General features: G+C 32.7%; 1 protein-coding gene across 3 annotated transcripts in view; it reads right to left on the bottom strand.

Moving 5' to 3' along the window:
* Positions 1-24,199, bottom strand: part of Neto (Neuropilin and tolloid-like) — a 139,559-nt gene extending 115,360 nt beyond the window's left edge. The window contains exon 1 of one of the 3 annotated variants that reach the window (XM_064355503.1): positions 23,819-24,199. In XM_064355503.1, coding sequence (XP_064211573.1) covers positions 23,819-23,855 — 37 coding nt within the window. In that variant the 5' untranslated portion in view covers positions 23,856-24,199. Of the gene's footprint in view, positions 1-23,616; positions 23,774-23,818 lie in introns of those variants that run through there. The other 2 variants (XM_064355504.1, XM_064355505.1) reach the window with 2 other exon arrangements.
* Between the last annotated feature and the right edge of the window lie 3,070 nt (positions 24,200-27,269).

The following is a 27,269-nucleotide window of genomic DNA, read 5'->3' as shown; positions in this document are numbered from 1 at the left end:
CGCCCGACAACCACTCCAGTTTCTTCCATTTGTTGTACAATACACAAAATTCTGTACTTGATTTTTATACAGTGCGTTCAAAAAGTTTTCAGATCAACTCTTGCTGTGAAATTTTGAACGTATATTTGTGTGTTTCTTCTTTAAAGTGGTAGTTCTACTTTTCCGAGATTCTTAGTTTTATGTAATTTTTTTTTAAAAGCGTGTTTTGTCAAAAAAATCTAATTATTTCAAAAACAATCAATAACAAAAAAAATATATAGGTAGTTCCATTAAAAAAAAACTGTATATTTAAAAATAATTTTAAGTGAGCCAAGGGGTAGGCTTTGGTAAAAAAATTAAATTTTCTAACATTTGAAGGTCAATAATGGACTTTTTCACGCTGTGGACAGCCTGTATTTATTGGAAAAACGCGCTTGCATAGGCAAACAAGAAGATCAAATTTAACGATATCGTGGAAGATGTTCGGGAAAATGAAAGTTGTGCTCGAGTATCCAATCCAAACAAAAACAAAGCTTGGGACAAAGTTGTAAAATATGCATACTCCTGTTTTATTCTTCTTATTTCCAGCGATCGTTCCAATAATTGGCTTAGTGTTTTTTAATAAACAGGGCAAGTTCCATAAATAAACTCGCCTTGTCTGAGTAACAATTTCAGGCGACCGACTTTCCCCATTTATAAAAGTCTTGTAAAATATGGCGTAGGGGCTGTTCGCCCCTAGTTCGCACGCAAACTTTGCGCCAACTTCACACAACCTCCATAATAAGCAAAGATTTGTCTTAATCGCGCAGCTGAGACGCTAAATTGCATTCTAAAACTGCAGCGGCAACTTTTAATTAAACGAGCCGCCGCGTTATTTAACTTTGCGAAAAAATCGTGCGTTTCGGGTCAAATAAAACAATCGGGCAAATAGCTCGGAAATACCTGCAATTGCAGCGCTCGGATATGAAAGCAAAACGTCCTTTGAAATTGCATTTTATGACGAGATATTTTCGTGGCGTAAGAACAGAAAACTTGTTAGAAAAGCGATTAGCGAAAGCTTGTGAAAATTTCATACCTGTTGCCCTGTTGGCTGGAAGTTGTTTGTGCTTAGTTTTAAAAGTTGCATTAGAACGGACCGCTTGTTTCGAGTTTAGCGAACTCTAACCCGGTTACGACAAGACGGAGGGTCTGCGCTTGATTTGGGTGTAGTTTACGTTACTTGCGTTTAAATGAATTAATTCGCATCGTTTTGGGAAAATGTTTTCAGTGAAAGATTGCTGATTATTGACTTTCCTCCACTTGATGATACATCCAGCGATAATGGTCATAAATCAAAAAGAAATAATGTACACGAAGCAGCAAAGCTCAAGTTTGGCTAATACCAATAAATCTAGAAAGCTAGGGTTGACAGATCGCTTTCGACCACAACAAATCTCGAAGACTGAAAAAGTTCCTAAATCATTTCTCTCGAACCCACAAGCGAGAAAATATTACAACAAAGGAAAAAATCTTGTTAACCCAAAACTTGTAAATCACCTCTTATGGACCCCTTCCAAACGAACTTTTTTATATTTCCAACGAAATGTGAAATATGTTAACATGAAAGCGAGAAAACTATGTGCAAACTGTTGGAGAAACAATAAAAGCTCATTATTTTTTAACAAGTAGTTACCTAGCTAAATAAATTATTAACTGAAATATCGACTCCGCTCAATAAAATACATTAAACTGTACCGGAAGGCAATATCAACTTTGTTATTTTATACTGAAAGATGTGGGTTTTATTCTGAATTGGATTACTAGAATTATTTTAAGAGAGCTTTATCAACTCTTCCTTTGTCTAAACTACGGATACCTAAGAGTTAGGATACGAGACGACGTGCAAATAAAACGGTCCCGCTCTCGATAGTTCCGTTAATGTCACCAGAGAGCGCAGTTGCTCCATTACCGTCTAAGCTTTCAGAAAAAAATTGAGAACTTGTATAACGGTTATCACAAGTGTAACAAAATAAATACAGACAGATAAAGCATTAAATTTACAATATGAAGACATAAACACCATTCAAAAATGTTATCGTAAAAACTACAGGGTGTCCAGCCCAGTTCCCGTCTTTTGTAGCTCAGTTATTATTAAAGTTGGACTTTTTATATTTTGTAGATGTTATCTATACTTTAGGATACATTTCAGTAAAATATTTTTGATCATACAGAGTGTTTCAAAAAAAAAGACGTCATAATAATCAATTTTTTGAATGCCGTACTATTAGTTTTTGTGGTCATTATGATACTTTTTAGCTTCTTACATGCCCCTAATTTTTTTTAAATTGGTTCAGGAATTACGGTTAAAAAAAATAAAAATCAAAAAAATCTAACACCGGATATAGTAGTATAGCACTCGAAGCGCCCTCATTTTTATTCAGCAGTACTATTTTTTTGGTTCAGAAAATGCTTGGATTTTCTTCGTTTCCTAAGTTATAGTCCTCCGTAGTCCAAGTTTCGCCGTTTCCTTTCAAGTATCGCCAATTTTACAATCTTTTAATTTTTCAAATAGTATTCGAGCATTTAAAAGAGAAAGCTTTCTAAAATTTTTAATGACAAGTTTTTTGGCTTAGAAAAAAAAATGAAAAATTCAAGTGCGTATTATAAATATTACAGCTCACAAACCTTTTACTGTGAAAAAGAAACAGTCTGCGTAGTTTTTTATTTACATAATATAGAGTTTCTACATTTTCTTTTTGAATTCCTTTAGTATTATTGGTCTCGAAGCTTTTACCCATTATTTTCAGAAATTCGTTTCGAAATTGAGTAAAATTTTAGTTAGATGATTTGATATACAAAAAATAATTACTGTGTTTCTGTTTTATTTCTATTATATTTCGAATGAGAATATTATTTAGAATAGTATTGTGTACTAGAATTAGGTATTTTAAACTACACATTACATTAATTTAATTATTTCAACTATTTTTCTAACCCGTTACAATCCGTGGTTCAAGTCAGAACCAACATCCAGTTTTGAATTTTGGGTCGGTTTTCGTGAAAATCGCCGTATAGTTTACCTGTAAGCCGTTTTAAAAAATAAGCTTTTGAACAATTTAATAAAGTAAACCATTGTTCATAAGCCCTGGTAATCCGAGATCGGAAATTATTAATCCGGAGGCATCAAAATTCAGCAGATTTAATTTTGCGGCTTTCACAACAAAACTAATTAAACAGGTTTTAGCAAGTTTGATAAGATTTGGTAAGAGAAAACCGGTGCCTGTCACTTTTTGTTATAAATCGAGTCCTGAAACAATGTGACAATGCGTATTTCATCGACAAGATAGTCCCCAAAGTATGTTTAGACTATGCAAAGTGTGTACACGAGGACGGGTCATTAATGGCCTGTTAACCGTACGTCTTGTGTAAACCTAGCTGTAATCAATCAGTCGGTTCATCAAAATCACGTATTCAGGTCTTGTCTAGGATTTAATCAAACAGCGACCAAACCTCCGTCAACACGTCACACAATTATTTTCCCCAAAATCTTAAAAACCAAAATATTGTCTTTGAGTTAATATTGGACTTGGGCTCCGGCCGGATTTGCATACACAGCCATGCGGAAAATCTGTGTGTGCTCGAACAAATCGATAATTTCGGCAAAAATTAAAGCTTGAGCCGATCGGAAACAAGATCCCTAATTGAATTTTACGCAGCTAATTCGGGTTTGTTTGCTGGACTGTTGAATCCGCGCACGATTATTCAAAACACACCAACAAAAAATTGCAAATTAGAGCTGCCTTGTTAATTTTTGCGAAACAAGTGGCAAAATGCCCTCGGTTAAAACCTTGAACTAAGTTGCAGCGTTTTAGCGAAAGCGAGAGTAATTTGGAAATTGCAAAGTTTGGGCGCAGAACGTGTCTCACATTTTTCGACACTGCGTGCAATTAAATCAGAGCGCGTAAGGAGGAATTTCCGAAATTCGGCATCAACGAATTTTCTAATTTGAGCGGTTGTTTACATAATTCACACAGGCATGTAGCTCAACATTTTAGAGCCCTTATCGGCACAGACTTGGCAATTTAATATAATGCAAGTACAACCCGGTTTTGTATAATATCCCCATTTCCCCTTCGAGCATGCTATTTTAATCCATTTTGGATTTTACAAGCTTTAGTCGGCGTAAACCCACCAATCAATTAGACTATTCCCTCGCTGATTGATCATAACAATTAATAACGGTTACCGACATACATACCCTCATAAATTGCAACGGTGTTTGGCCGCGTTTTTAACACAGAGGCTACGTTTGCAGTTCCTTCCAACTTGGCACAAAACGAGTAGAAAGTCAGTTGGAGGAATGTTTACCTAAACCAATACAAAATCCACATTCCTGCTCCCATTATTTAAATCCTTCTCCTAAATTTAATTACTGGCAACACTGGATGGAAAAATATTTACCCAGCTCTTGCAATTATTAATGTAGTAATTTTGAAGCCCGAATGACACAAAAAAGTTTTTAATTCCGTCGAAAACATGACAACTTTTCTGTTAACCACAATTTGTAAATTACTTTCGACTTTGTGGACAAAATAACTTTGCCAAATTTTCCAGCCCACGTAACAATTCATTAATTAATCTAATGAATACAAAATGTTTTAAACTATTTCAAAATTAGTAGCAAGTTGATTAAAATTCATATAAAATAGAATTGCAAATTAACGTTTATTTTGCCATAAAATTCCAATTTGGGTGATTTTTCACATAACTGTCTCCAACACGTACGTGCACTCAATACTTCACTTTTTACAATTAATTATTTTGATAAAATAATTATTATAACTTTTTTCGTGTTGAAATACAACAGTGGCTTAGTGGCGTAGAGGAAAACGGTTTGTTCCACTCAATTCAGCAGCTTATTTTCTGTATTATACTAGCTTATTAAATTATTAAAATTTTGAAAAAAAGTTAACACTTCTTAACTTCTTAAGAAATTAACGCTTCTCTATTTTTTCGATTAAACCCGGAGCCGCTCCGGGCAACAATTCCGGCTACAGAGGCGATCAAAGTTTTTCACTAAAAAAATTCATAAAAAAAAACTAAAAGTCGTAGAGCATTGCGGTTTGTTCCATTGAATTCAGCGGCTCATTTTCTGTATTATACGAACTTTTCATGAGATTTAAAAATTTGATTTTTTTTGCTAAAATTTCCTGAGTAATAAACACTTACCATCAAGAAAGTAAAAAAAAATGTTTTTTTTTAAATTTGTTCTATCATACTTTTTCGTATTTATGTATGCCTTTACAACTCTCTAGAGTTGTTAAAAGTCCAAAAAAAGTCCATATATTCGATTTTTTGATGTTTAATTTTTTCAATTTTTGTCCCAATTTTTGTCGATTTTGGGTACCCGGAACATTTGTCCAGCAATAGCTCCGGAACTATCAGAGATAACCCCATAAAGTTTATTATCGTTGGAAAGCTCTTTAAATTATCTATTTTTTTCAAAAAAAAATATTGTTCTCCGACTAACAGTTTTTGAGCAAATTGCAGATAAATGCAAAAATTGGTAAAATTTTAAAAAATTCATAACTAAAAAACTATTGGGAATTTGGCAATTTTTTCGATGCCAATCGATTCCCCGGATCATTTTGCATAGGTAAGGATCAAAACAGTTTCACTTTTTTGAATAGTTTAGTCGTAATTAGAAAAATAAAAAAAAATTAAAAAAAGTTAACACCCCCCCCTTCAAAATGGTCAATTTTAAAAGTGTCTCAGAATCGAATAAAACTTATCCTATCCTATAGATTTTGATGTGCTCTTTACAATGGAAAAAAAAGTTTTCTCCTAGCTCTTTTAGTTTGGCCGTAATCGTCGATTAAAAATTGAAAAATTTTTTGCGAGATATCGCCTTGAGTCCTATGCCATTTTGTAGAGTTTTTTATTCCAGTTGTCCTCGATTTTTCCGTTTCTCAATAACTCTAATAGTTTCGCCGTAATTGGCGGTTGAAAATTGAAAAAAAGTGAAAATGGAAACCTTTTTTTGCGTTTTTCTCGGAAACTGTAAGACTTAGAGCAACGAACAAAAAACCATCTGATAGCGCTTAATTTTCTCTATTTTTTCGATTAAACCCGGAGCCGCTCCGGGCAACGGTTCCGGGTACAGAGGTGATCAAAGTTTTTCACTAAAAAAATTCATAAAAAAAAAACTAAAAGTCGTAGAGCATTGCGGTTTGTTCGATTGAATTCTACGGCTCATTTTACATATTATATCAATTTTTCACAAGAATTAAAAATTTAAAATTTTTTGCCTAAATTTAGGGTAGCCATTTGTCATAGTGGAAAATTTTATTCATCAAAAAAATTCATAACTCAAAAACTAAAAGTCGTAGAGCAATGCGGTTTGTTCCATTGAATTCAGCGGCTCATTTTCTGTATTATACGAACTTTTCATGAGATTTAAAAATTTGATTTTTTTTGCTAAAATTTCCTGAGTAATAAACACTTACCATCAAGAAAGTGAAAAAAAATGTTTTTTTTATATTTGTTCTATCATACTTTTTCGTATTTATGTATGCCTTTACAACTCTCTAGAGTTGTTAAAAGTCCAAAAAAAGTTCATATATTCGATTTTTTGATGTTTGATTTTTTCAATTTTTGTCCCAATTTTTGACGATTTTGGGTACCCGGAACATTTGTCCAGCAATAGCTCCGGAACTATCAGAGATAACCCCATAAAGTTTATTATCGTTGGAAAGCTCTTTAAATTATCTATTTTTTTCAAAAAAAAATATTGTTCTCCGACTAACAGTTTTTGAGCAAATTGCAGATAAATGCAAAAATTGGTAAAATTTTAAAAAATTCATAACTAAAAAACTATTGGGAATTTGGCAATTTTTTCGATGCCAATCGATTCCCCGGATCATTTTGCATAGGTAAAGATCAAAACAGTTCCACTTTTTCGAATAGTTTAGTCGTAATTGGAAAAATAAAAAAAAATTAAAAAAAGTTAACACCCCCCCCTTCAAAATGGTCAATTTTAAAAGTGTCTCAGAATCGAATAAAACTTATCCTATCTTATAGATTTTGATGTGCTCTTTACAATGGAAAAAAAAGTTTTCTCCTAGCTCTTTTAGTTTGGCCGTAATCGGCGATTAAAAATTGAAAAATTTTTTGCGAGATATCGCCTTGAGTCCTATGCCATTTTGTAGAGTTTTTTATTCCAGTTGTCCTCGATTTTTCCGTTTCTCAATAACTCTAATAGTTTCGCCGTAATTGGCGGTTGAAAATTGAAAAAAAGTGAAAATGGAAACCTTTTTTTGCGTTTTTCTCGGAAACTGTAAGACTTAGAGCAACGAACAAAAAACCATCTGATAGCGCTTAATTTTCTCTATTTTTTCGATTAAACCCGGAGCCGCTCCGGGCAACGGTTCCGGGTACAGAGGTGATCAAAGTTTTTCACTAAAAAAATTCATAAAAAAAAAACTAAAAGTCGTAGAGCATTGCGGTTTGTTCGATTGAATTCTACGGCTCATTTTACATATTATATCAATTTTTCACAAGAATTAAAAATTTAAAATTTTTTGCCTAAATTTAGGGTAGCCATTTGTCATAGTGGAAAATTTTATTCATCAAAAAAATTCATAACTCAAAAACTAAAAGTCGTAGAGCAATGCGGTTTGTTCCATTGAATTCAGCGGCTCATTTTCTGTATTATACGAACTTTTCATGAGATTTAAAAATTTGATTTTTTTTGCTAAAATTTCCTGAGTAATAAACACTTACCATCAAGAAAGTGAAAAAAAATGTTTTTTTTATATTTGTTCTATCATACTTTTTCGTATTTATGTATGCCTTTACAACTCTCTAGAGTTGTTAAAAGTCCAAAAAAAGTTCATATATTCGATTTTTTGATGTTTGATTTTTTCAATTTTTGTCCCAATTTTTGACGATTTTGGGTACCCGGAACATTTGTCCAGCAATAGCTCCGGAACTATCAGAGATAACCCCATAAAGTTTATTATCGTTGGAAAGCTCTTTAAATTATCTATTTTTTTCAAAAAAAAATATTGTTCTCCGACTAACAGTTTTTGAGCAAATTGCAGATAAATGCAAAAATTGGTAAAATTTTAAAAAATTCATAACTAAAAAACTATTGGGAATTTGGCAATTTTTTCGATGCCAATCGATTCCCCGGATCATTTTGCATAGGTAAAGATCAAAACAGTTCCACTTTTTCGAATAGTTTAGTCGTAATTGGAAAAATAAAAAAAAATTAAAAAAAGTTAACACCCCCCCCTTCAAAATGGTCAATTTTAAAAGTGTCTCAGAATCGAATAAAACTTATCCTATCTTATAGATTTTGATGTGCTCTTTACAATGGAAAAAAAAGTTTTCTCCTAGCTCTTTTAGTTTGGCCGTAATCGGCGATTGAAAATTGAAAAATTTTTTGCGAGATATCGCCTTGAGTCCTATGCCATTTTGTAGAGTTTTTTATTCCGGTTGTCCTCGATTTTTTCGTTTCTCAATAACTCTAATAGTTTCGTCGTAATTGGCGGTTGAAAATTGAAAAAAAGTGAAAATGGAAACATTTTTTTGCGTTTTTCTCGGAAACTGTAAGACTTAGAGCAACGAACAAAAAACCATCTGATAGCGCTTAATTTTCTCTATTTTTTCGATTAAACCCGGAGCCGCTCCGGGCAACGGTTCCGGCTACAGAGGCGATCAAAGTTTTTCACTAAAAAAATTCATAAAAAAAAAACTAAAATTCGTAGAGCATTGCGGTTTGTTCGATTGAATTCTACGGCTCATTTTACATATTATATCAATTTTTCACAAGAATTAAAAATTTAAAATTTTTTGCCTAAATTTAGGGTAGCCATTTGTCATAGTGGAAAATTTTATTCATCAAAAAAATTCATAACTCAAAAACTAAAAGTCGTAGAGCAATGCGGTTTGTTCCATTGAATTCAGCGGCTCATTTTCTGTATTATACGAACTTTTCATAAGATTTAAAAATTTGATTTTTTTTGCTAAAATTTCCTGAGTAATAAACACTTACCATCAAGAAAGTGAAAAAAAATGTTTTTTTTAAATTTGTTCTATCATACTTTTTCGTATTTATGTATGCCTTTACAACTCTCTAGAGTTGTTAAAAGTCCAAAAAAAGTTCATATATTCGATTTTTTGATGTTTGATTTTTTCAATTTTTGTCCCAATTTTTGACGATTTTGGGTACCCGGAACATTTGTCCAGCAATAGCTCCGGAACTATCAGAGATAACCCCATAAAGTTTATTATCGTTGGAAAGCTCTTTAAATTATCTATTTTTTTCAAAAAAAAATATTGTTCTCCGACTAACAGTTTTTGAGCAAATTGCAGATAAATGCAAAAATTGGTAAAATTTAAAAAAATTCATAACTAAAAAACTTTTGAGAATTTGGTAATTTTCTTGATGCCAATCGATTCCCCGGATTATTTTACAGAAGCAAGAATTAAAATAGTACTACTTTTTAAGAAAAATAAAAAAAATTTAACCTCTCAAATATTGAACAATTTTAATAGTGTTTTAGTTTCGCCGTAATCGGCAGTTGACAATTGATATTATATATAAACTAATATGAAGGAGTACAGAGTTGCATATAAACTAATAATAATAATAATAATTATTATTATTATTATTATTATTATTATTATTATTATTATTATTATTATTATTATTATTGTTATTATTATTATTATTATTATAAATTATAAACAGTTAAACAAAATGCGATTCTTGCCAAATTCAGGAGAAAATCACAAAGTGAATGAAGTCTGGAGAATTATGAAGGTATAAGGTAATGAGAAAAAAATAGAGGAAGCGCTTCGGCAGATAATCGCTGGAAAAGCCCCCAGTGAATCAGGCTCATGAAGCAAAGACAGGTGGCATAAAGTGCGCACTTTTCTTTGTCTACCTCTCTAACTGAGCTATTTGTAATTCCCCCTTTCGGCAAACGTCGAAATACATTCGATCGAAAACGTGCACCTTTTCCAAAGCAGGCCTACATTTCGCCCCCAAATATAAATTTGCACCCTTTTCACAGACACAAATCGCCCTATCACTTTTCATTTGCCGATTTTTTCCCCTTTGAGACTATGCTCACTGGATTTTGGTCTGATTTTATTGGCGACACTTGCACTGTCAGCAATGCCAAATTTACGCACCAATCAGTCCAAAAAAATTGTAATTTCAGCAAAAACTCTTTTAATTGACAGTAACGTCCACCTGCTGCATTTTGATCAGGGACTACGGTTGCAGTTTAAACAAACCCCAACGTAATCGCTGATTATCCAAATGTGTCGATTGGAATAATTCAGCAGCCTAAATCGTCACATTGCGGATTTGAGGTGGCGCAGCATCACCTCGGAATTTTAAACGATCCTGATTGCGAACGTCAACCGGAATATAGTTAGCTAATCCAGCATTAGCCGATCTAATAAAATCGTGGTCAATGACAACACATTTTTACCCTCACCCCAACGCAACCGTTTAATTTCCACAGCGCACGCTGCTATTATCGTTAGGCAAGCAACACGAAAAATAATTCATAATAACAATTTGTATGCTTTTACGAATTGTTTCCTGCAATAAAAGTGATTACACTTTACGCCGGCAGTCTTTATTGCAGCGAATGTTCGAATGGCTTTATTAATATTCCAAGCGTTTGGCGCGCACTTGAAGTATCCTCCGCGCAGAAAACAAATTCGCTTATCCGGATCGAATCGATTTGATTAACCGGAAAATAATGCTTGAACGATGATCATGTTTCGGTGCACATGTTTGCAAACCCACAATTGTAAACGAGCACGAATCGCTGGATAGGTTTAAAGCCAACTGGCTGGAAGGATATACATAATCATTTTTGAGGAGCGATGGCAGCGGACTTGGATTTGACAATAGAGTGTACCAGCAAACACCAAATTCATGATTATAACATAAATAAGCGCGCTGGAACTGCTATGTGCACAGCGGAGGGTTTTGACCCCAAATTACAGCGAAAAATTTTAAATCAGGCCAGATTTTAGTGAATTTTTGTACTCTAAAAATATCACAATTTAAAACTAAAAAAACACACAAGTAGTGTTAACAAAAATAAGGATTTATATATTTATTTATAAAAAGGTAAACTTTTTTTACTAATTAAATAAAATTCGGTTTTCTTTTCAATTAATTTCTTGCAAAAAATTTCGATCCTCAATATATTTTTTTATTTTAACAGAGTATACCTGACTTTTATTTAAAATAAATTGAATTCAGCGGCTCATTTTCTGTATTATACGAACTTTTCATAAGATTTAAAAACTTGATTTTTATTGCTAAAATTTCCTGAGTAATAACACTTATTTTCAAGAATGTGAAAAAAATATTTTTTTTAAATTCGTTCTATCATACTTTTTCGTATTTATATATGCCTTTACAACTCTCTAGAGTTGTTAAAAGTCCAAAAAAAGGATATATGTTCGATTTTTTGATGTTTGATTTTTTCAATTTTCGTCGCAATTTTTGTCGATTTTGGGTACCCGGAACATTTGTCGAGCAATAGCTCCGGAACTATCAGAGATAACCCCATGAAGTTTATTATCGTTGGAAAGCTCTTTGAATTATCTATTTTTTTCAAAAAACATTATTGTTCTCTGACTAATGGTTTTTGAGCAAATTGCAGATAAATGCAAAAAATGGTGAAATTTAAAAAAATTCATAACTAAAAAACTATTGGAAATTTGGCAATTTTTTTTATGCCAATCGATTCCCCGGATTATTTTGCATAGGTAAAGATCAAAAAAATTTTGATCCTCAATATATTTTTTTATTTTAACAGAGTATACCTGACTTTTATTTAAAATAACTAAACATATTTCCAATAACTTTACAATTAATTCCGATATTTAGTATATTATTATACGAATTTTATAAACACGAATGGTTTTGGAGCACGATAAATGATTGCCACAATTACATAAAATGTAATATACTGATTTTTCTGCTTTTTATTTTGGTTGTTTATTTTTGTTTAGTTTAAATTATTAAAATTTGTTCAAACTATTTCCTCTTCATTTTGGTAATTATTCGAATTTTATCAATAAACGACTTGATTATTATTATTATTATTATTATTATCATTATTATTATTGAAGATTCCTCTTCAAATTTTACAATAGCGTAAGTAATTTAATAATTAAAGTAATTTTAATAAAATTATATCTCATTTCAGTTCTTACTCTTAGAAGAATTTGACGCATTTACCTTTTTTGAGTGAAATATAGCACATAATGAGTTTTTTATAAGAAAAAAATTAAATATTTAACAGAATCGCAACGACAAATTTAGTAAAAACCACCAATTCAAAGATAAAATTAATTTGAAAATGAACATTTGTTGCTATAAAGCTCCGTAAAGAACCACATTTTTTCAAAGTGTGATATTTTGGAAAATGCAAAACAACTACAACTGAAAATCATTAATAAAAAAGCTTCATGGAAAAAATATAGATAATATTTTTCATGCAGATTTTCTTTAAAATTTATTAATATTGCAATTTTTTTAGATTAGCTTATTTATTTACTCAAACTTCGTCTATTATAACTTTATAATGACACAATAGACAATAAATTCTTAAGAATTATAAGCATATTCTTATAATATAAGTAATTAAATACAAATATTTAATTTAAGAAAATTAGTAATAAATATTTAAAATTACCAGTGTTTGAAATAAGGTTAAATCATTCATTGTTGTACAAATTTCTCTACAAAAAATTTGTTGTTGCAAAACGTATATCTACCAAAATTAAATGCAACACACAGCTTTCCTATGACTTATTATTGACAAAAATTCTGAAGATAATCGCGTTTCAGACTGAAAAACGTGTTAAGTGTGCGATGGGATCTAAATAAGTAACATTATTTTCAATCAAGTAAGACAATTTTTTGGATCAATTGTATCAAAACTTTAACAATTTTATAGCTGCCTGGAAACACATTAAAGCAAAAGTAGTTCAATCATTTTGAAAAATTTATTAAAATTAATTTATTAAAATTTATTAAATTCAGTATTTTCCAGCACAATCTTCTGAAAAAAAATGAGTAGGACAAAAATTACACGAATTTTTTGATTCAGTTGTGTAATTTTTTGGATTAATTTTAACAAAATTTCACGTGACTGTATTTAAATTTTTATTCGGTGATTTTATGCCCAGTTTCTTATTATTTAAAAAATAACGTTAACCTGAACTTTTAATCAAATATAGTGATTTTTTATCTTGTGGCGAGACAGTCCGGCAATGCCGGAATTTTTTCGTGGTCCAGTGATCGATCCTGCAGTCTGTATTATATCCCGCATATTGGAAAACGCATTTTAAATTTGTGCAGGCTTGCAGTTGATGAAGAATTAATAGAGGCAAAAAATTTAATATCTTGTGGACGAAATAACGGAAATAAGCGTCACCGTCGTCTATTTAGAAAGTCTAATCATGGCGCGGTTTATATCCTGGATGGAGGCCAAACGATGGAACAATGGAATTTCCATCAAAGGTTGAAAGCGGCTGCGTTTCCATTAAATGTTCTTTACCCTCCAAATAGACCTGACCATGCTTTACGACCTTTGACAGTCCGAAACAGTCGCAAAAAATGGACGAGTGAAAGTCTTGATTTTCCATATTCGCTACTTAGCTCCTTTGACATTCAACTAACCCAATTGTGGTCTCGGCATGAAAGCACGCCGAAACTCCCGGAATTTTCAAAATGCGCCCGATGGCCTAGAGCTACATTGCCACTTCGTTCCCTGTTTGTTCATCGAACTTGGAATTAGTTTGGCGAGCGGATACCTCATTGAGTTTTTGAAAAAAACCTATTTTATTCCAAAGCTCATCATTTTTAATTACGGCAGCGAGTTGTTGTTTCGTAGTCAAGTAAACTTGTTTACTGAAGAAAATTAAAGGGAACTGTGTTTTAATTGAGTCACTATTTCTCTTGATTAATCGTCTCTTTGCCAAGCTAATAAATGTTTTTTGGTAACTGCAAGTTGGCGTAATTTATGCAAAGTGGATTTGATCCAATTCTGTTTTGCGAATATTTGAATATTACACACTTAAGCGAATTTATTTGCCGCAGACTCTAATCTCGCGCTTTTTCAGATTATTTGCATACAAAGCCGCTTTTTATTTACTTCTTCATCTTAAACACAATATTTTTTCTTCGAGATAATTTAGCTGCATTTAGAGACACTGTCTTGGGGCAAAAAATCAATACGGGCCAAATTGCCTCTGTTTAATTTTCGGACGATTTGCTCTTCAATAAAGCGCCGCCCACTCAAAAGAATCCGTTTGATTGAAAAATGTCCACAATTTTAATGAATCAGACGTGCGATGCAATATTTATTTTACAATTTAATGGAACACGCTGCAAGGAAATTACAAATTAATTGCGTTTTTCGCCGGATATTGACACAAAAAGCAATTCATAAAAATCGTGATTGATCGAAATTTAATTTTTGGACATGAAACTTTGTTACAGTATAAATTGTTGATTTTACTCAAAACTATGACTTCATATTTTATTATTGCGACAATGTTTTGTGTCAAAACTCTAAAATCATTAAAAAAGTTTGTACATTCGGTTCACTTTTATAAAAAGCATTGTGGTGCAAATTGCATACTCTTGACATTAACTTTTATACGAGTTGTCATGGTAACAGGTTAGTCATTTGCACCACAATGGTTTTTATGAAAGTAAACCGAAAGTAACTAGTTGCATTTTTGTAGTTTTTTTTATTTTTTCAATTAAAGTTTTAAGCAACAAAAATGTGTTGTTATTGTTACCGTCCTATTATTTATTATTTATTTATTTATTTATTTTATTTATTGCTTCGACGATCTTCTCACTATTTCTCGTTGTATCATCTCTCATCTACGTCTAAACTTTCCATTAGAAGTATTAAAGATTCTATTAAAAATATTCATCGGAAAGTACTCAGGCATAATCCGTTAAGTTCTGCTCAATGAAAATGTTTTTAACATGGCGGCATTTCTGGTTATATCGAAAGTCGCTTCCAACTTTCTTATTTTAAATAGAATGGTATGTTTTTACTGCATTTTTGAAATAGTTGAATTAATTTAAGGCCGTTTTTATCAGCTTTTCCTATACTTAAGTTTAACTGTTTTCGAGATTTTTTGAAAATTTTTGGATTTGCACCTGTCACTTAAAAAATCGGTAACTGTCTCAGTTTTAAAGTTTTCGAAATCATATTTGAAAAATTAAAAGAGAAAACTTGTGTTTATTCTCCAGTGTGTTCAAAATTGGAAAGGAAATTAATTAATAATTTTCCCATTACTAAATAAAACATAGTTTAAAAATCCCGACACACCAAATCTTTATTTAAAAACACTACACGTTTCAACCACAAAGTGGTCATCCTCAGGTGAGAATATAAACTAAACTGATTCTTACAATGTTCTGCCTTCTATACTAATTTTGCCGACTTTCACTTTGGATGGGGATGGGGCCGTTGTCTGAATTTATAAGCCATTTCTATTCTTAAAAATTTGAAGACTTTCAAAAGCTTCAAGAAATTTACAATTAATAACTACTCTAAGAATTTTTAAGTTAGTGTTCCCATTACTGTTAATTCAGATAATTTTTTCTCGCTCAGAAAGCAATTAATAAAAATCGTGTGAAATGAAATTTTCGGGCATGACTGCTGTCACCGATAAGATGTGATCATGTGGGGCAACAAATTGTCGGTATCTGATCGTGAGTGGGAAGTGCGTCGTCTTTTTGCCAAGAATAATGACTGTGTTTTACTCCGGAGCCTTTATCAATCAATATTCAATTTTGGCGAATGGCGAAACTATCTCATTTATAAATCTCTCACAAGAACCCCGAGCTGTGTTATGAACACAACGAGCAAAACCGAACGCAATAAATATAAAGGGCGCGTTCTTGCCTCGAAACCCAGGAATGGAATATGCAAGTCTTGTCGCTTTTACTCGGAGGCTTAATCTCGCAATTCTGTCGGCGAGAACAGGTAAATAGTTTACAATGTCGGAGATGGCTTTATAATCGTCTTAACTCAGCCGTGTAATGCTACTAATCTCGGCAAAAATCTCCAGGATCCGAGTTAGTTTGTAATTAGGAGCCTTGCAAATGTAGGCGGAAGTCGTTTAGGCGGAGGAGACACAAGAAGTGTCGCAAGGAGGAGGCGCATTTTTCCTATTCCCAAATAAACTAAGGCGGTATTTAGCTGCCCAAAAATGTGTTTTGAAAATGCCTCGGAGGCAGAAGTTATTACACGCTTGGCTGCAGGGGCGATTTTCTCTGTTTGTTGGTGGAAATTTTCATTACGGTTAAGTGAGTAATATCGGTTAATTAACTGGCAAAAGTGAAATCAGAGGCAGGCTTAAAGACACATTACGAGGTCTGGAACGTTCGGTTTAATTATTGAATGTGCATTTGGAGGGATATTAGCACCGCACATGGAGCCACGAATCGGAATAATTGTCTGGGATTTATCACATTCCGGATTTTGAAAGACATATTTTACCACGGAGTAAATAGAATTCCGGGAATTCACCTTGACATGAAGTTAAAAGTTAAGCTACTCAAACTCCGGTTTCGCATAAAGTGTACACGAAACTGTGAGCTATTTTAACTTTCAGACTTCTTGACAAACTCTAATAGAAACTTTACACGAGTTCCGCCTCCTAAAAACGCTGCAATTTTAACTCGGACTAGGAAAATGCCGATGAAAACTTCAGGTGGAATTGTTTATTAATTCACCCTGATGAAGGAACAGTGAATGATGCGACCAGGAGGAAAAAATCTCTCAAGATTCAATTAAATAATAATAGGCGGGATTTATGTCTCGTCTGTGTTCTTGCTCAAAAGTTGTCGAAGTTGTTTACGAATGCGCTGGATGTAGTCAATGCATGTGAATAAATGACGAAACTTTCTTCATGTAAGTTGATTCGCTTTCAGCTTAGTTTAGTTGCTTTTCCGAGATAAAACTTTAATGCAGGTATGTCTAGTATTACCCAAGTTATGGTAAAAACGCCGGTTTTTAATAAAAACCAAAACTGGACACACACTTTTCCGAAAAACATAAAAATCATTAAAGCCCTAAAAAAAGTTTGCCACTTTACTAATTTTTTTGTAGTTGAATTAAGCAGAAATTTAGAAAATTTTGTAGACAATATGCTTAAACACCAGTAAATACCTACTTACTTATGTCGAAAAAATAAAAAAAATTGGAGCTCAAAAAGTGATTTTCGGTTCATTTTTTTTTCTATTCGAAATCTTTTCTAGTGAACTTTGTTTCCACCAAAAAAACACGAATAATTCGCTTAAAACGAGCCAATGCCAAAATATTTTCAGGAAACCAAAAAAATTATAAAACCAAAAAAAAGTAATCGTGGATTTCCTATCTTTTTTACAGTCCACAGTCTTTTTGACAAGCTTTGTTTTCTACAAAAATATTTAGAATCAAGCCATTGCTGAAATATTTTTAGAAAAGCGAAACGTTTGTTACGTAATTAAATAAGTTGCTCTCAATTCAAAAGAGAAAACAAAACAATTATTAATAATAACATTTTTTATAGTTTTTTAAGCTCAGTTCTCTATACATTTGAACACCTACAAAAAAAATCAAAAAAAATTCTAAAAATAGACGCTGAGTAGAAGCTGCGTTTCTGAAATAAATCTGAAAACATCTTCGTTAATTATTAACGTTATGTGTCTAAACTTAGATTTCTGTGGATTGTGAGTCAAAATAAAACCCGTTCCGAAATTCTGTGTTATAGAAAATATGAATAAAAGCTGTTTGATTAGTTTATTCATTACAAAAAGTAAAGTGGTTGAGCGTTGACACGTTATGGTCCATTATAGCAGTAATAATCAAGTGCTGTAATACAAACGCTACCAATACTCGAGTTATGGCAATTATAATTGATTCGCTATAAAGATTTATGCGTGAAATAATTATTGCTATTTTTGATCTTGATTGAATGCGGCTACAAGTGCTAGAAACGCTTTATTAACCCAGCATTTCTGGCCTAAAAATAACCGCAGCTTTGGAAATTCTCGACATTTTCGTGTCGAAAAACTGACATGGTCCTGTCCCGCAGGCGAATTTAGTAAAAGCATCGATAAGAAAACAAGTCACGTCGCGTTTTTGGACATAATTTCCACAAGAAAAGGGAAATGCGAGCTCTTGACGCGAAATGGTGTGTCGGATTAACGCGAAAACACACACATTACCGGAAATATCGGCGTGTTTGCCCTCCTGCCGTGTAAATGGGCCCAGTACAAGCTGCAAGCTTGCCCCAATGGGCCTGAAATACGGCGGTAATCAGTGGACGTGTTGGAATGAGGGCGGGAATAATTATCTGAGTTAGGGGCTGCATGGGCTGAGCGATAGCGGAGATGCAATGCACTAGATATTTTTATTAGTGAAACTGTAAACTTCCGGGAAACAAGTTTCTTTTCAATCCATTAGTTTGCATTATTCTGATCAGGTTCCTAAGAGCCCGGTAAACAAAATGAAGTGAAATCATATTACGGGGAAAATGATGAGGACTAATGATCTCGAACCTTGCCAGTATGCATCCCGCATCTGCTGCAGATCTAACTTTACTAATTGATTTGTGTTCTCTCGAATTCCAGTCTTGCCAGAAAGTATCTTACCTTACACGGCCAAAATAACATTATCTGCACTAGCTCCAAGTTTGCAAAGTTGGAACAATTAGCACGCTCAACAAATTCGGTTCTTGATCACTAACCATTTTGCATTTTTATCAACTTGATTTGTTGTCTGTCTGGTCCATATTTTGTGCGTCAAAGTTAAGAGAGTTCTAGTTATCCGAATGAACAGAAATTTTGCATACATACGTAATAATTTATAAATTATAATTTTTTTAAATAATAAAATAATCATTTTGTATGTTTTTTCCAGTCTAAAAAAAATTAAAATTTTGATTGAAATCTACAACGTTTTATCCCCTTTTTTGAGGCTCTAACACGTAAGGGAGTACAAAAATGACATTTGTGGAATGATTTTTAAGCCCGGCCCGTTTTTTCAATTTTTCTTAACTCTGAAACTAACTAATAAGCTGTTGATTTAATTTTATAGATAAAAAAAAAATTTTAGCGAAGCATTTTGTTGCCCGAAGCCTTTATTAGTTTGAATACCTCTAAGCATATTGACAAACAAGCTAATTTAGTCATTGCTGAATAATAACATTTGTAATATTCCGATTTGGCAAAATGTTATTTGATTAATAAATTACGGTTCAAGTGGTTGTGCCCAATTTGTTATATTATTGCGTAAACACTGAATACTGTTGATTGCTAATCCGGCTAAAATTATATGATTTGCTAGGAGTTTTTACAAAATTCTTTGTGCCTCCTGTGCTAATGAGACGCTCAACCCGGCTTAATTCTATTACCACGTGCTTGCACAAATCGCTGTTACACCGAAATAAACTCTCATGACAAATCCTAAGCTTGCGCCAGATTTACGACCATATGAATTGTGGCTTCTTATTGCTTTGCCTGGAACAATGAGACGAAGATCGATTCGTGAATTTTTGCGAATTATCCTTTAATAAGCGTAATCACATTAAGCCATTAGGGGCGTTATTAAGTAATTAAAATCGAACCTTCATTAGGGCGAGTCGAAATTTAATAAGAATTTTCGCTTGAACCAAAGAATGGATTTTTATTAATAGAAAAATCCCCAGCCTCGAATAGTTTTAATTTCGAGCACAGTTGCATGGCACAAAAGACTTAATTTAAGCCTGCGGTTGTGTTTTTCGACCCCTCTCACTTTTCCATTAATAGCTAAGTAGTGGTTTCTTGTTCAATATTTACGGTGAAACGTCGCCTTGTTTGGAATTTTCAAAGCCATTCAAGGGTAAATGCAGCTGAGGCCACGGCGATTTTAGATAATAATAATAATAATAATAATAATAATAATAATAATAATAATAATAATAATAGTCTTTATTTAGAAAAAAAAATTAGTTGAGGTAAAGTCGAGCTATCGTTAAAACGCAGTGAAAAACAAGCTTTCCATTTAAAATAAGAAAGTTAATAGCGACTTCCTGTATAATAACATACTAATATAAAAAAATAATATAAATATTAAATTTTACTAACAGAAAAGTAAATAAGTGTTCTTAATATGTACTATTAAAAAAGTTAAAAAAAAATAATAAAAATAATAATCCAAAATGAAAACAAAACAACAAAAGAATAAATACTGCAGTAATAAAAATTTTAGCCTTATTTGATTTTTAAATAAGTTAGATTATACAGCTACTCAATTTTAATTTTGGTGCGATCGCTTAAAATGCTCTGGAACAAATAATGTACACATATAGAGGGCATAATTAGGAAGCGAACAACAAGAGAAAAAATCTCCGACCAATTTAAAAATTTGTAAGGTAAATTCGAGACTCCCTCGCTTGATTTTTGCCAATCGAAAACATTCCCATTGTTTTAAATCAAATTTGTCGAAAGTTGGTCTCTTCGCCGCATATGTGGAAAGCCCATCGCCGTGTTAAAACTTTTGACGTTTCCAATTCCTCTCCACACACGTATTTCATGTTTTATTGATCAGCGAAAAGTTTAACGAATCAGGCCAATATTCAGTTTGGTCGTTTTGCATAATTCTTGTTTGGTCCCTAAGCACTTTGTCTATAGACTTCCAGTATTCGATCGTCCTGTTGAATAAAAGAAGCCACAAATGGTTTTTTCGCTCTCATTTCCCTAAAACAATTTCCTATTTTGCCAAAATAATTCCAACATCCACAAATTATGCCCGATAATGTGTTGTGAACGAAAAGGGGACCACTTCCGATTTTTTGTCATTGGCGGAAAAGATTGAGGACGCTCTCTGGTGGCGATACCGAATGGCCTCGAAATGATAGTTGGAGATGTTTTTATTGCCTGTTCGGAATAACGACATCGAATAAAACTTCCTGGACGGAATACAAACGGCTGATGCATTGGAAACGGGGCCGGGCGTCTCCACAGACGAGAGAATAATTAAATAACCACACTAAAAACTTATACAATTCAGAAGCTTTCTGAACAAGATTCTAGCTAATGATCTGCATGTTGCGGGTTTTCAAAATTTCGAAACGCCTGAGGAAACACTTTTCTCACTAACACTAACACGCGTAATAGTTTTGAGGTAAAGCTCCAGGACTTGTCTCTTTCGCCCGTAATTTAACTGCACATCAATAAATATGCTGAAAATTTTTATCAACAAGTCTGTACTGTTCCGATTATGCGGTGGCAGGAATAAGATGCTCGAAGTCATATTTTAGAAACTCTGGAACTTTTAAATTAAGACAGAAAACGAGCAAAAGCTTATAACGAGATGTGGAAATATTTTTATCTGTCGTTTTGTTAATGAGTGTCACACGAGTCAAAGCTAAGTGACTCAGTAGCTCAAAGTTGGTCTTATTCATTGCAAAGCAAATTAGCAATTGTTAAGCAAAATTACATTCCGGTTTTCATAAGAGAAGCCAAATAGTACGTTGAGGTTGCTTTATTATATTCAGTGTTTGCATTGGAATATTTTAATTAATCATATTTCGGAAACAATGAAATACGAACAGATGTGAAATACCAACAACTGTTACACATTCCATGGGACATTTCTCTCTATGAAAGCATCCTATCACAGCATTAAAATTGTATTTTTATGTCGTTCAACGTTGAATTAAAAAAGTTTTGAATAATAGACGCATTGTTTAAACATTTATTAAACTGACTGCAAAAATTGCATCATGCCCCAAATTTCCGCTGGTTTTATTCAATTATAAAATGCCGTTGTTTGGTTTTGAATGTCAATTATTATTTAAAAAAAAATATTTTTGCGGTTTTTTTTTACCAAAGGTCTAGCTTCTTTTAAGGGGTATAACAGCTCTGTGACACTAATCTTACTGTCTTTTATTTTTTTTCTATTTTTTTTATTTAGAATGTTAACCAGTGTTTCTCTTTTCTAGTTCTATAATTATTCAGTTTCTCGGTCGCTTAGTTCTTCTAAATTTCAGCCTCAATAATTTTTAGTTTTTTGTGTTTTTAGTTTCTAAGCTTAACTTTGTAAGTAAATTTTATTTAAATTTTAAATAATTTTTATATGAACCAAACTAGGTCAAAAGTCTTTATATCTTTTAAGTTCTTAGAGTGGGCATTTGAAATTTATAAGTTATCATTTTATTTAGATAATTAACTAATCTTTGAAAAGCAAAAACCAAAAATTGAGTGTTCCATTTAACTTTTTCAAGTTATTTAACTATCAAGAAATTTCTTATTCTCAGTCTTTCAGTCTCATAGTTTCTTAGTCTTTCAGTCACACGCTTTTAAGTTTCTTCTCAGTATTTCAGCAATTTTATTTCTTAGTTTCCCATATTTTATTGATTTTCTAAATATTTCAGTTTTTCGTCGTTTCACTGTCTTATAATTCGAGTTTTCTAATGCCTTAATGTTTTCACTATGTAGTTGAATAGTTTTTTAATTTTTTTATTTGCTAGTTTTTAATTTTTTGTTAGTGTTATTACGAGAATTTAATACCTAATTTTTACACAACTTCATTTGAGATCTAAAAATTTTTAACTTTTTAAAACTCCAACATCAAGCATTTAATTTATCATTTATTTTTTAATGTTGTGTTTTGAATTTTTTTGAATTTCTGGTAGTTATATAGTCATTTGTTTCTTTAAAAAAATTCTGACTTCTTCGAATCCAATACATTACAAATGAAACGTTTCAATCTTAGTAAAAATATTGTATTAGACGTATTTATGCGCAAAGACGCCACAGTTTTTCAAAATTAGAAAGATGCTTTATTTCAAAAGACAATGATCTGTTTCAATTAATTGTCCTTAGTCTTTTGGGTGCACTTAACGGACGTAATTTGTCTTTTAATTTATTATGAGCTAAGCCCTGGGGTTAGCGTGCCACAAAATAATGTAATTCGATAAGAATACTATAAAATTGTAAAGAGCATCTTTGCTATGACATTGAAAATATAATAAGCTAAAATTTCTCTAGTTTTTCATCCTTAGATTTTTGTCATCTTTAAAGCTGCAAAATTTTCATATTTTGAGAATCTAGTTTTTTAATTCTACATTTCTAAAGTTCAAAGTTTAAAGATTTTAAGGACGTGAAGGATTTATGGCTAAGATTCAAATTTGAATTTTAAAATATCGATTCAGACATCTTACAAAAGTCTAGTCATGATTTAAACCAGAATTATGATCATTTCAATAGTGCAAGTGTTTCAATCTTATTGCCGGGTCGATAGACCCCAGGTGTATACACCCCGGTGTAAAGTTACAGTAACATGACAGGCTCGTGATATATGATCCAAGACAAATATCTAAACATGTGACACGTAATTCAATTGAAAATTTCGCATTTTTTGCGATCGAACTGTGCCAAGCAACATTTCAATTACGTCCATTACTAAGCGGATTACGTCGTTTAGAGCAGAGCCATAACCGAAGATTTACAATCCAATATTCCCAAAGGGCTTGGTGACAAATCTGCGAAACATGAAGTCCGTAACCGCAAACTAACCGTAATGTGTAGCAAAGCAACCCTTCTCTAATTACCCTCTTTGGAAATCCGTTATAAAGGCAAGACGGCTGTCTTGAGGTCATTTCTCCTCTCGAATAGTCACTTCATCCACGCTGATGAGAACTCTCCACAGACTGTCTCGGGTGAAAATCACCCCGACACGTAAACAAAGCGGAAAGTTGGCGAAAGCAATAATCGCGATTTTTCCAACTTTCCATCGCAATGCAAAATACTTACGCCATGCGAACGGAGAGGAGCATTTTCGTGATCTCATCAGGACAAGTACATTCAGCACCGCACTGTCATTCCATTTAATTAGTTTCACGCGAACTGTACAAGCTATAAATATAAAGTGTGTGAAGGTACGAAGTGAACTAAATATACATCAACACGGACACACTTGAAACGGTCACAGTTTGAGCAAAAGCGAGGCCATTTCGGCACTGCCACCTCACATCTCGTCTTAGAGTAAATGAAACGCTAGCGTGTGGAAACTTGGCGGGGGGTTTTAATAAAGCTCATGTCACAAACCCGCGATCGCTGGAGATGGGATGTGCTACAACCACCTCCACACGAGCTTCCCGAACGACTGGCTATTCCTGCAGCAGTCCTGCTGTGCACGCATCTGAGAGGAATATCCTGCGGAGATGTGGAAAATCGGACCGGGTCGGATCAGTGTCGGAGGCCTGTCGGCGCGTATTTTTTCAATAAATAAAAAAGTGGCGCGGGTGAAATGAGGTCTGCGAGGAAGTTTCAGTTGATTTTGCTAACTGATGGAGGGTAAAGCGTCCAGTGGTCTCCACTTGCGATAAACAGGGGAGCATTTTATTAGCAGGAAACCGACAAAACTTTCGAGGTTTTTAAATAGATACTCGTATGTAGAGAAGGACAATTTTACTAAATATGGATTTTCAACGATTTCTAACGACTTTTATTTTGAATTCAGCGGCTCATTTTCTATATTATATCAGCTTTTCACGCGATTTAAAAATTTGAATTTTTTGTTAAAACCACCTAAGTAAAAAAAGTTTGATGTTTGATTTTTCCAATTTTTGTCGCGATTTTAGTCGATTTTGGGTACCTGGAACATTTGTCAAGCAATAACTCCGAAACTATTAGGGAATTTGGCAATTTTTTCGATGCCAATTGATTCCCCGGATCATTTTGCATAGGTGAAGATCAAAACAGTTCCACTTTTTAGAATAGTTTAGCCGTAAATGAGAAAATAAAAAAAGTTAAAAAAAGTTAACACCCCCCCCTTAAAATAGCCTAATTTTTTTGCGATGGAAAAAAAATTTTTTCCTAGCTCTTTTAGTTTGGCCGTAATCGGCGATTAAAAATTGAAATTTTTTTGTGAGAGATCGCCTTAAGCCCTAAACTATTTTGTAGAGTTTTTTATTCCGGTTCTCCTTGATTTTTCCGATTTTCGCTAACTCTAATTGTTTCGATGTAATTGGCGGTTAAAAATTGAAAAAAAGTGAAAATAACAACCTTTTTTTGCGTTTTTCTCGGAAACTGTAAGACTTAGAGCAACGAACAAAAAACGATCTGATAGCACTTAATTTTCTCTATTTTTTCGATTAAACCCGGAGCCGCTCCGGGCAACGGTTCCGGCTACAGAGGCGATCAAAGTTTTTCACTAAAAAAATTCATAAAAAAAAACTAAAAGTCGTAGAGCATTGCGGTTTGTTCGATTGAATTCTACGGCTCATTTTACATAACATATCTATTTTTCACAAAAATTAAAAATTTAAATTTTTTTGCCTAAATTTAGGGTAGCCATTTGTCATAGTGGAAAATTTTATTCAACAAAAAAATTCATAACTCAAAATCTAAAAGTCGTAGAGCAATGCGGTTTGTTCCATTAAATTCAGCGGCTCATTTTCTGTATTATACCAATTTTTCACGAAATTTAAAATTTTGATTTTTTTTGCTAAAATTTCCTGAGAAAGTGAAAAAATAAATTTTTTTTAAAGCTTTTTCTGTTATAGTTTTTTGGACTTATATATGCCCTAACAACCCCCTAAAGTTGTTAAATGTAGAAAATAAATTAATTGCTTCGATTTTTAGAGTTTTGATTTTTGCAATTTTTGTCGCAGTTTTGGTCGATTTCGGGTACCTGGCACATTTGTCGAGCAATAGCTCCGGAACTATTAGACATAACCCCATGAAGTGTATTATCGTTGGAAAGCTCTTTAAATAATCTATTTTTTTCAAAAAAGATTATTGCTCTCCGACTAATAGTTTTCGAGCAAATTGCAGATAAAAGCAAAAATAGGTAAAATTTTAAAAAATTCAAAACTATAAAACTATTGAGAATTTGGTAATTTTCTCGATGCCAATCCATTCCCCGGATCATTTTGCATAGGTATGGATCAAAATAGTTCCACTTTTTGGAATAGTTTAGCCGTAAATGAGAAAATAAAAAAAGTTAAAAAAAGTTAAACCCCCCCCCCCCCGTTAAAATCGGCCAATTTTTAAAGTGTCTCAAAATCGAATAAAACCGATCCTACCTTATAGATTTTGTTGTGCTCTTTACGATAAAAAAAAGTTTTCTCCTAGCTCTTTTAGTTTGGCTGTAATCAGCGTTTAAATATGATGAATAAAAATGGTGGATGCGCCGAATTATTTATGAAAAAATTTATAACTTAAAAACTAAAAGTCGTAGAACAAAACGGTTTGTTCCAGTGGATTCAGCGGCTCATATTTTGTATTACACCAGCTTTTAACGAATTTAAAATTTTGAAATTTTTGCATAAAATTTTAATGGTCAAAATACCTCCACAGAAATTTAAAAAAAAAATTCAACTCACCCTATCAATGTTTTATAGACTTTTCTGTGACCTTACAACTCTCTGAAGTAGTTAAAAGTGCAAAACGCGTTAAAAGCATTGATTTTTTAATGTTCAATTTTTTTTCGTTGATTTCCAGTGCCCAAAATATTAGGCTAAACTATTAAGAATTTAACAATTTTCTCGACGCGAATCGCTTCACCAGATCATTTTACATAAGCTTACACCAAAACAGTTCAACTTTTTCGAATAATTTTGGCAAAAAATTGAAAAATTTTACGTTTTGTCCGTTATACTATTTCAGCCAGTTAAAATGCTCTACGACATAAAAATCCACAATACTCCTAACTAAAATCGCCCACACAATAATACAATCAAAATATTTTCAATTAAACCCAACAGTTTCTGAATTTTATTTATCTCTTATTTCACAAAATAAAAAAACCGGCTCCGAATTATTGTTGTTTGGTGCAGAACGTAAAACTGGGCAAACCTCGCCCCATTTAAATTTAATTCAAACAATTATAAATATGCCAGAAGCAAAAAATGTAATCCTTTATAATCCAACATGAGCGAATGATGTTCGTTACTCTGTAAAAGTTTTTGTCGTTTCGTTGAAATGATGCGAGGTGATTAAAAGCGAATTTATCTGCGTATAACAGATTGCCGATGTCGGGAGAATTGACACGTAATTTTTAATACAGTTGACGTGTAACCGATAACCCGCAATTTACCTATTTTTTGAACGAGATTTATTTTACAAAATATACAAAACATAACTAACGATGACACTTTATTAGATTAGAATGACCGTCAATAGTGGTTTCAAGCGCGCTTTAAATGGCTTTTCTCATTTATCGCAACACCGACCAGAACGGCATTCTGCAGAAAAAACG

This window comes from Tribolium castaneum, chromosome 3, assembly GCF_031307605.1.
Source record: "Tribolium castaneum strain GA2 chromosome 3, icTriCast1.1, whole genome shotgun sequence".
Taxonomy (NCBI): domain Eukaryota; kingdom Metazoa; phylum Arthropoda; class Insecta; order Coleoptera; family Tenebrionidae; genus Tribolium; species Tribolium castaneum.
This window is presented reverse-complemented; position numbering and strand designations above follow the sequence as displayed.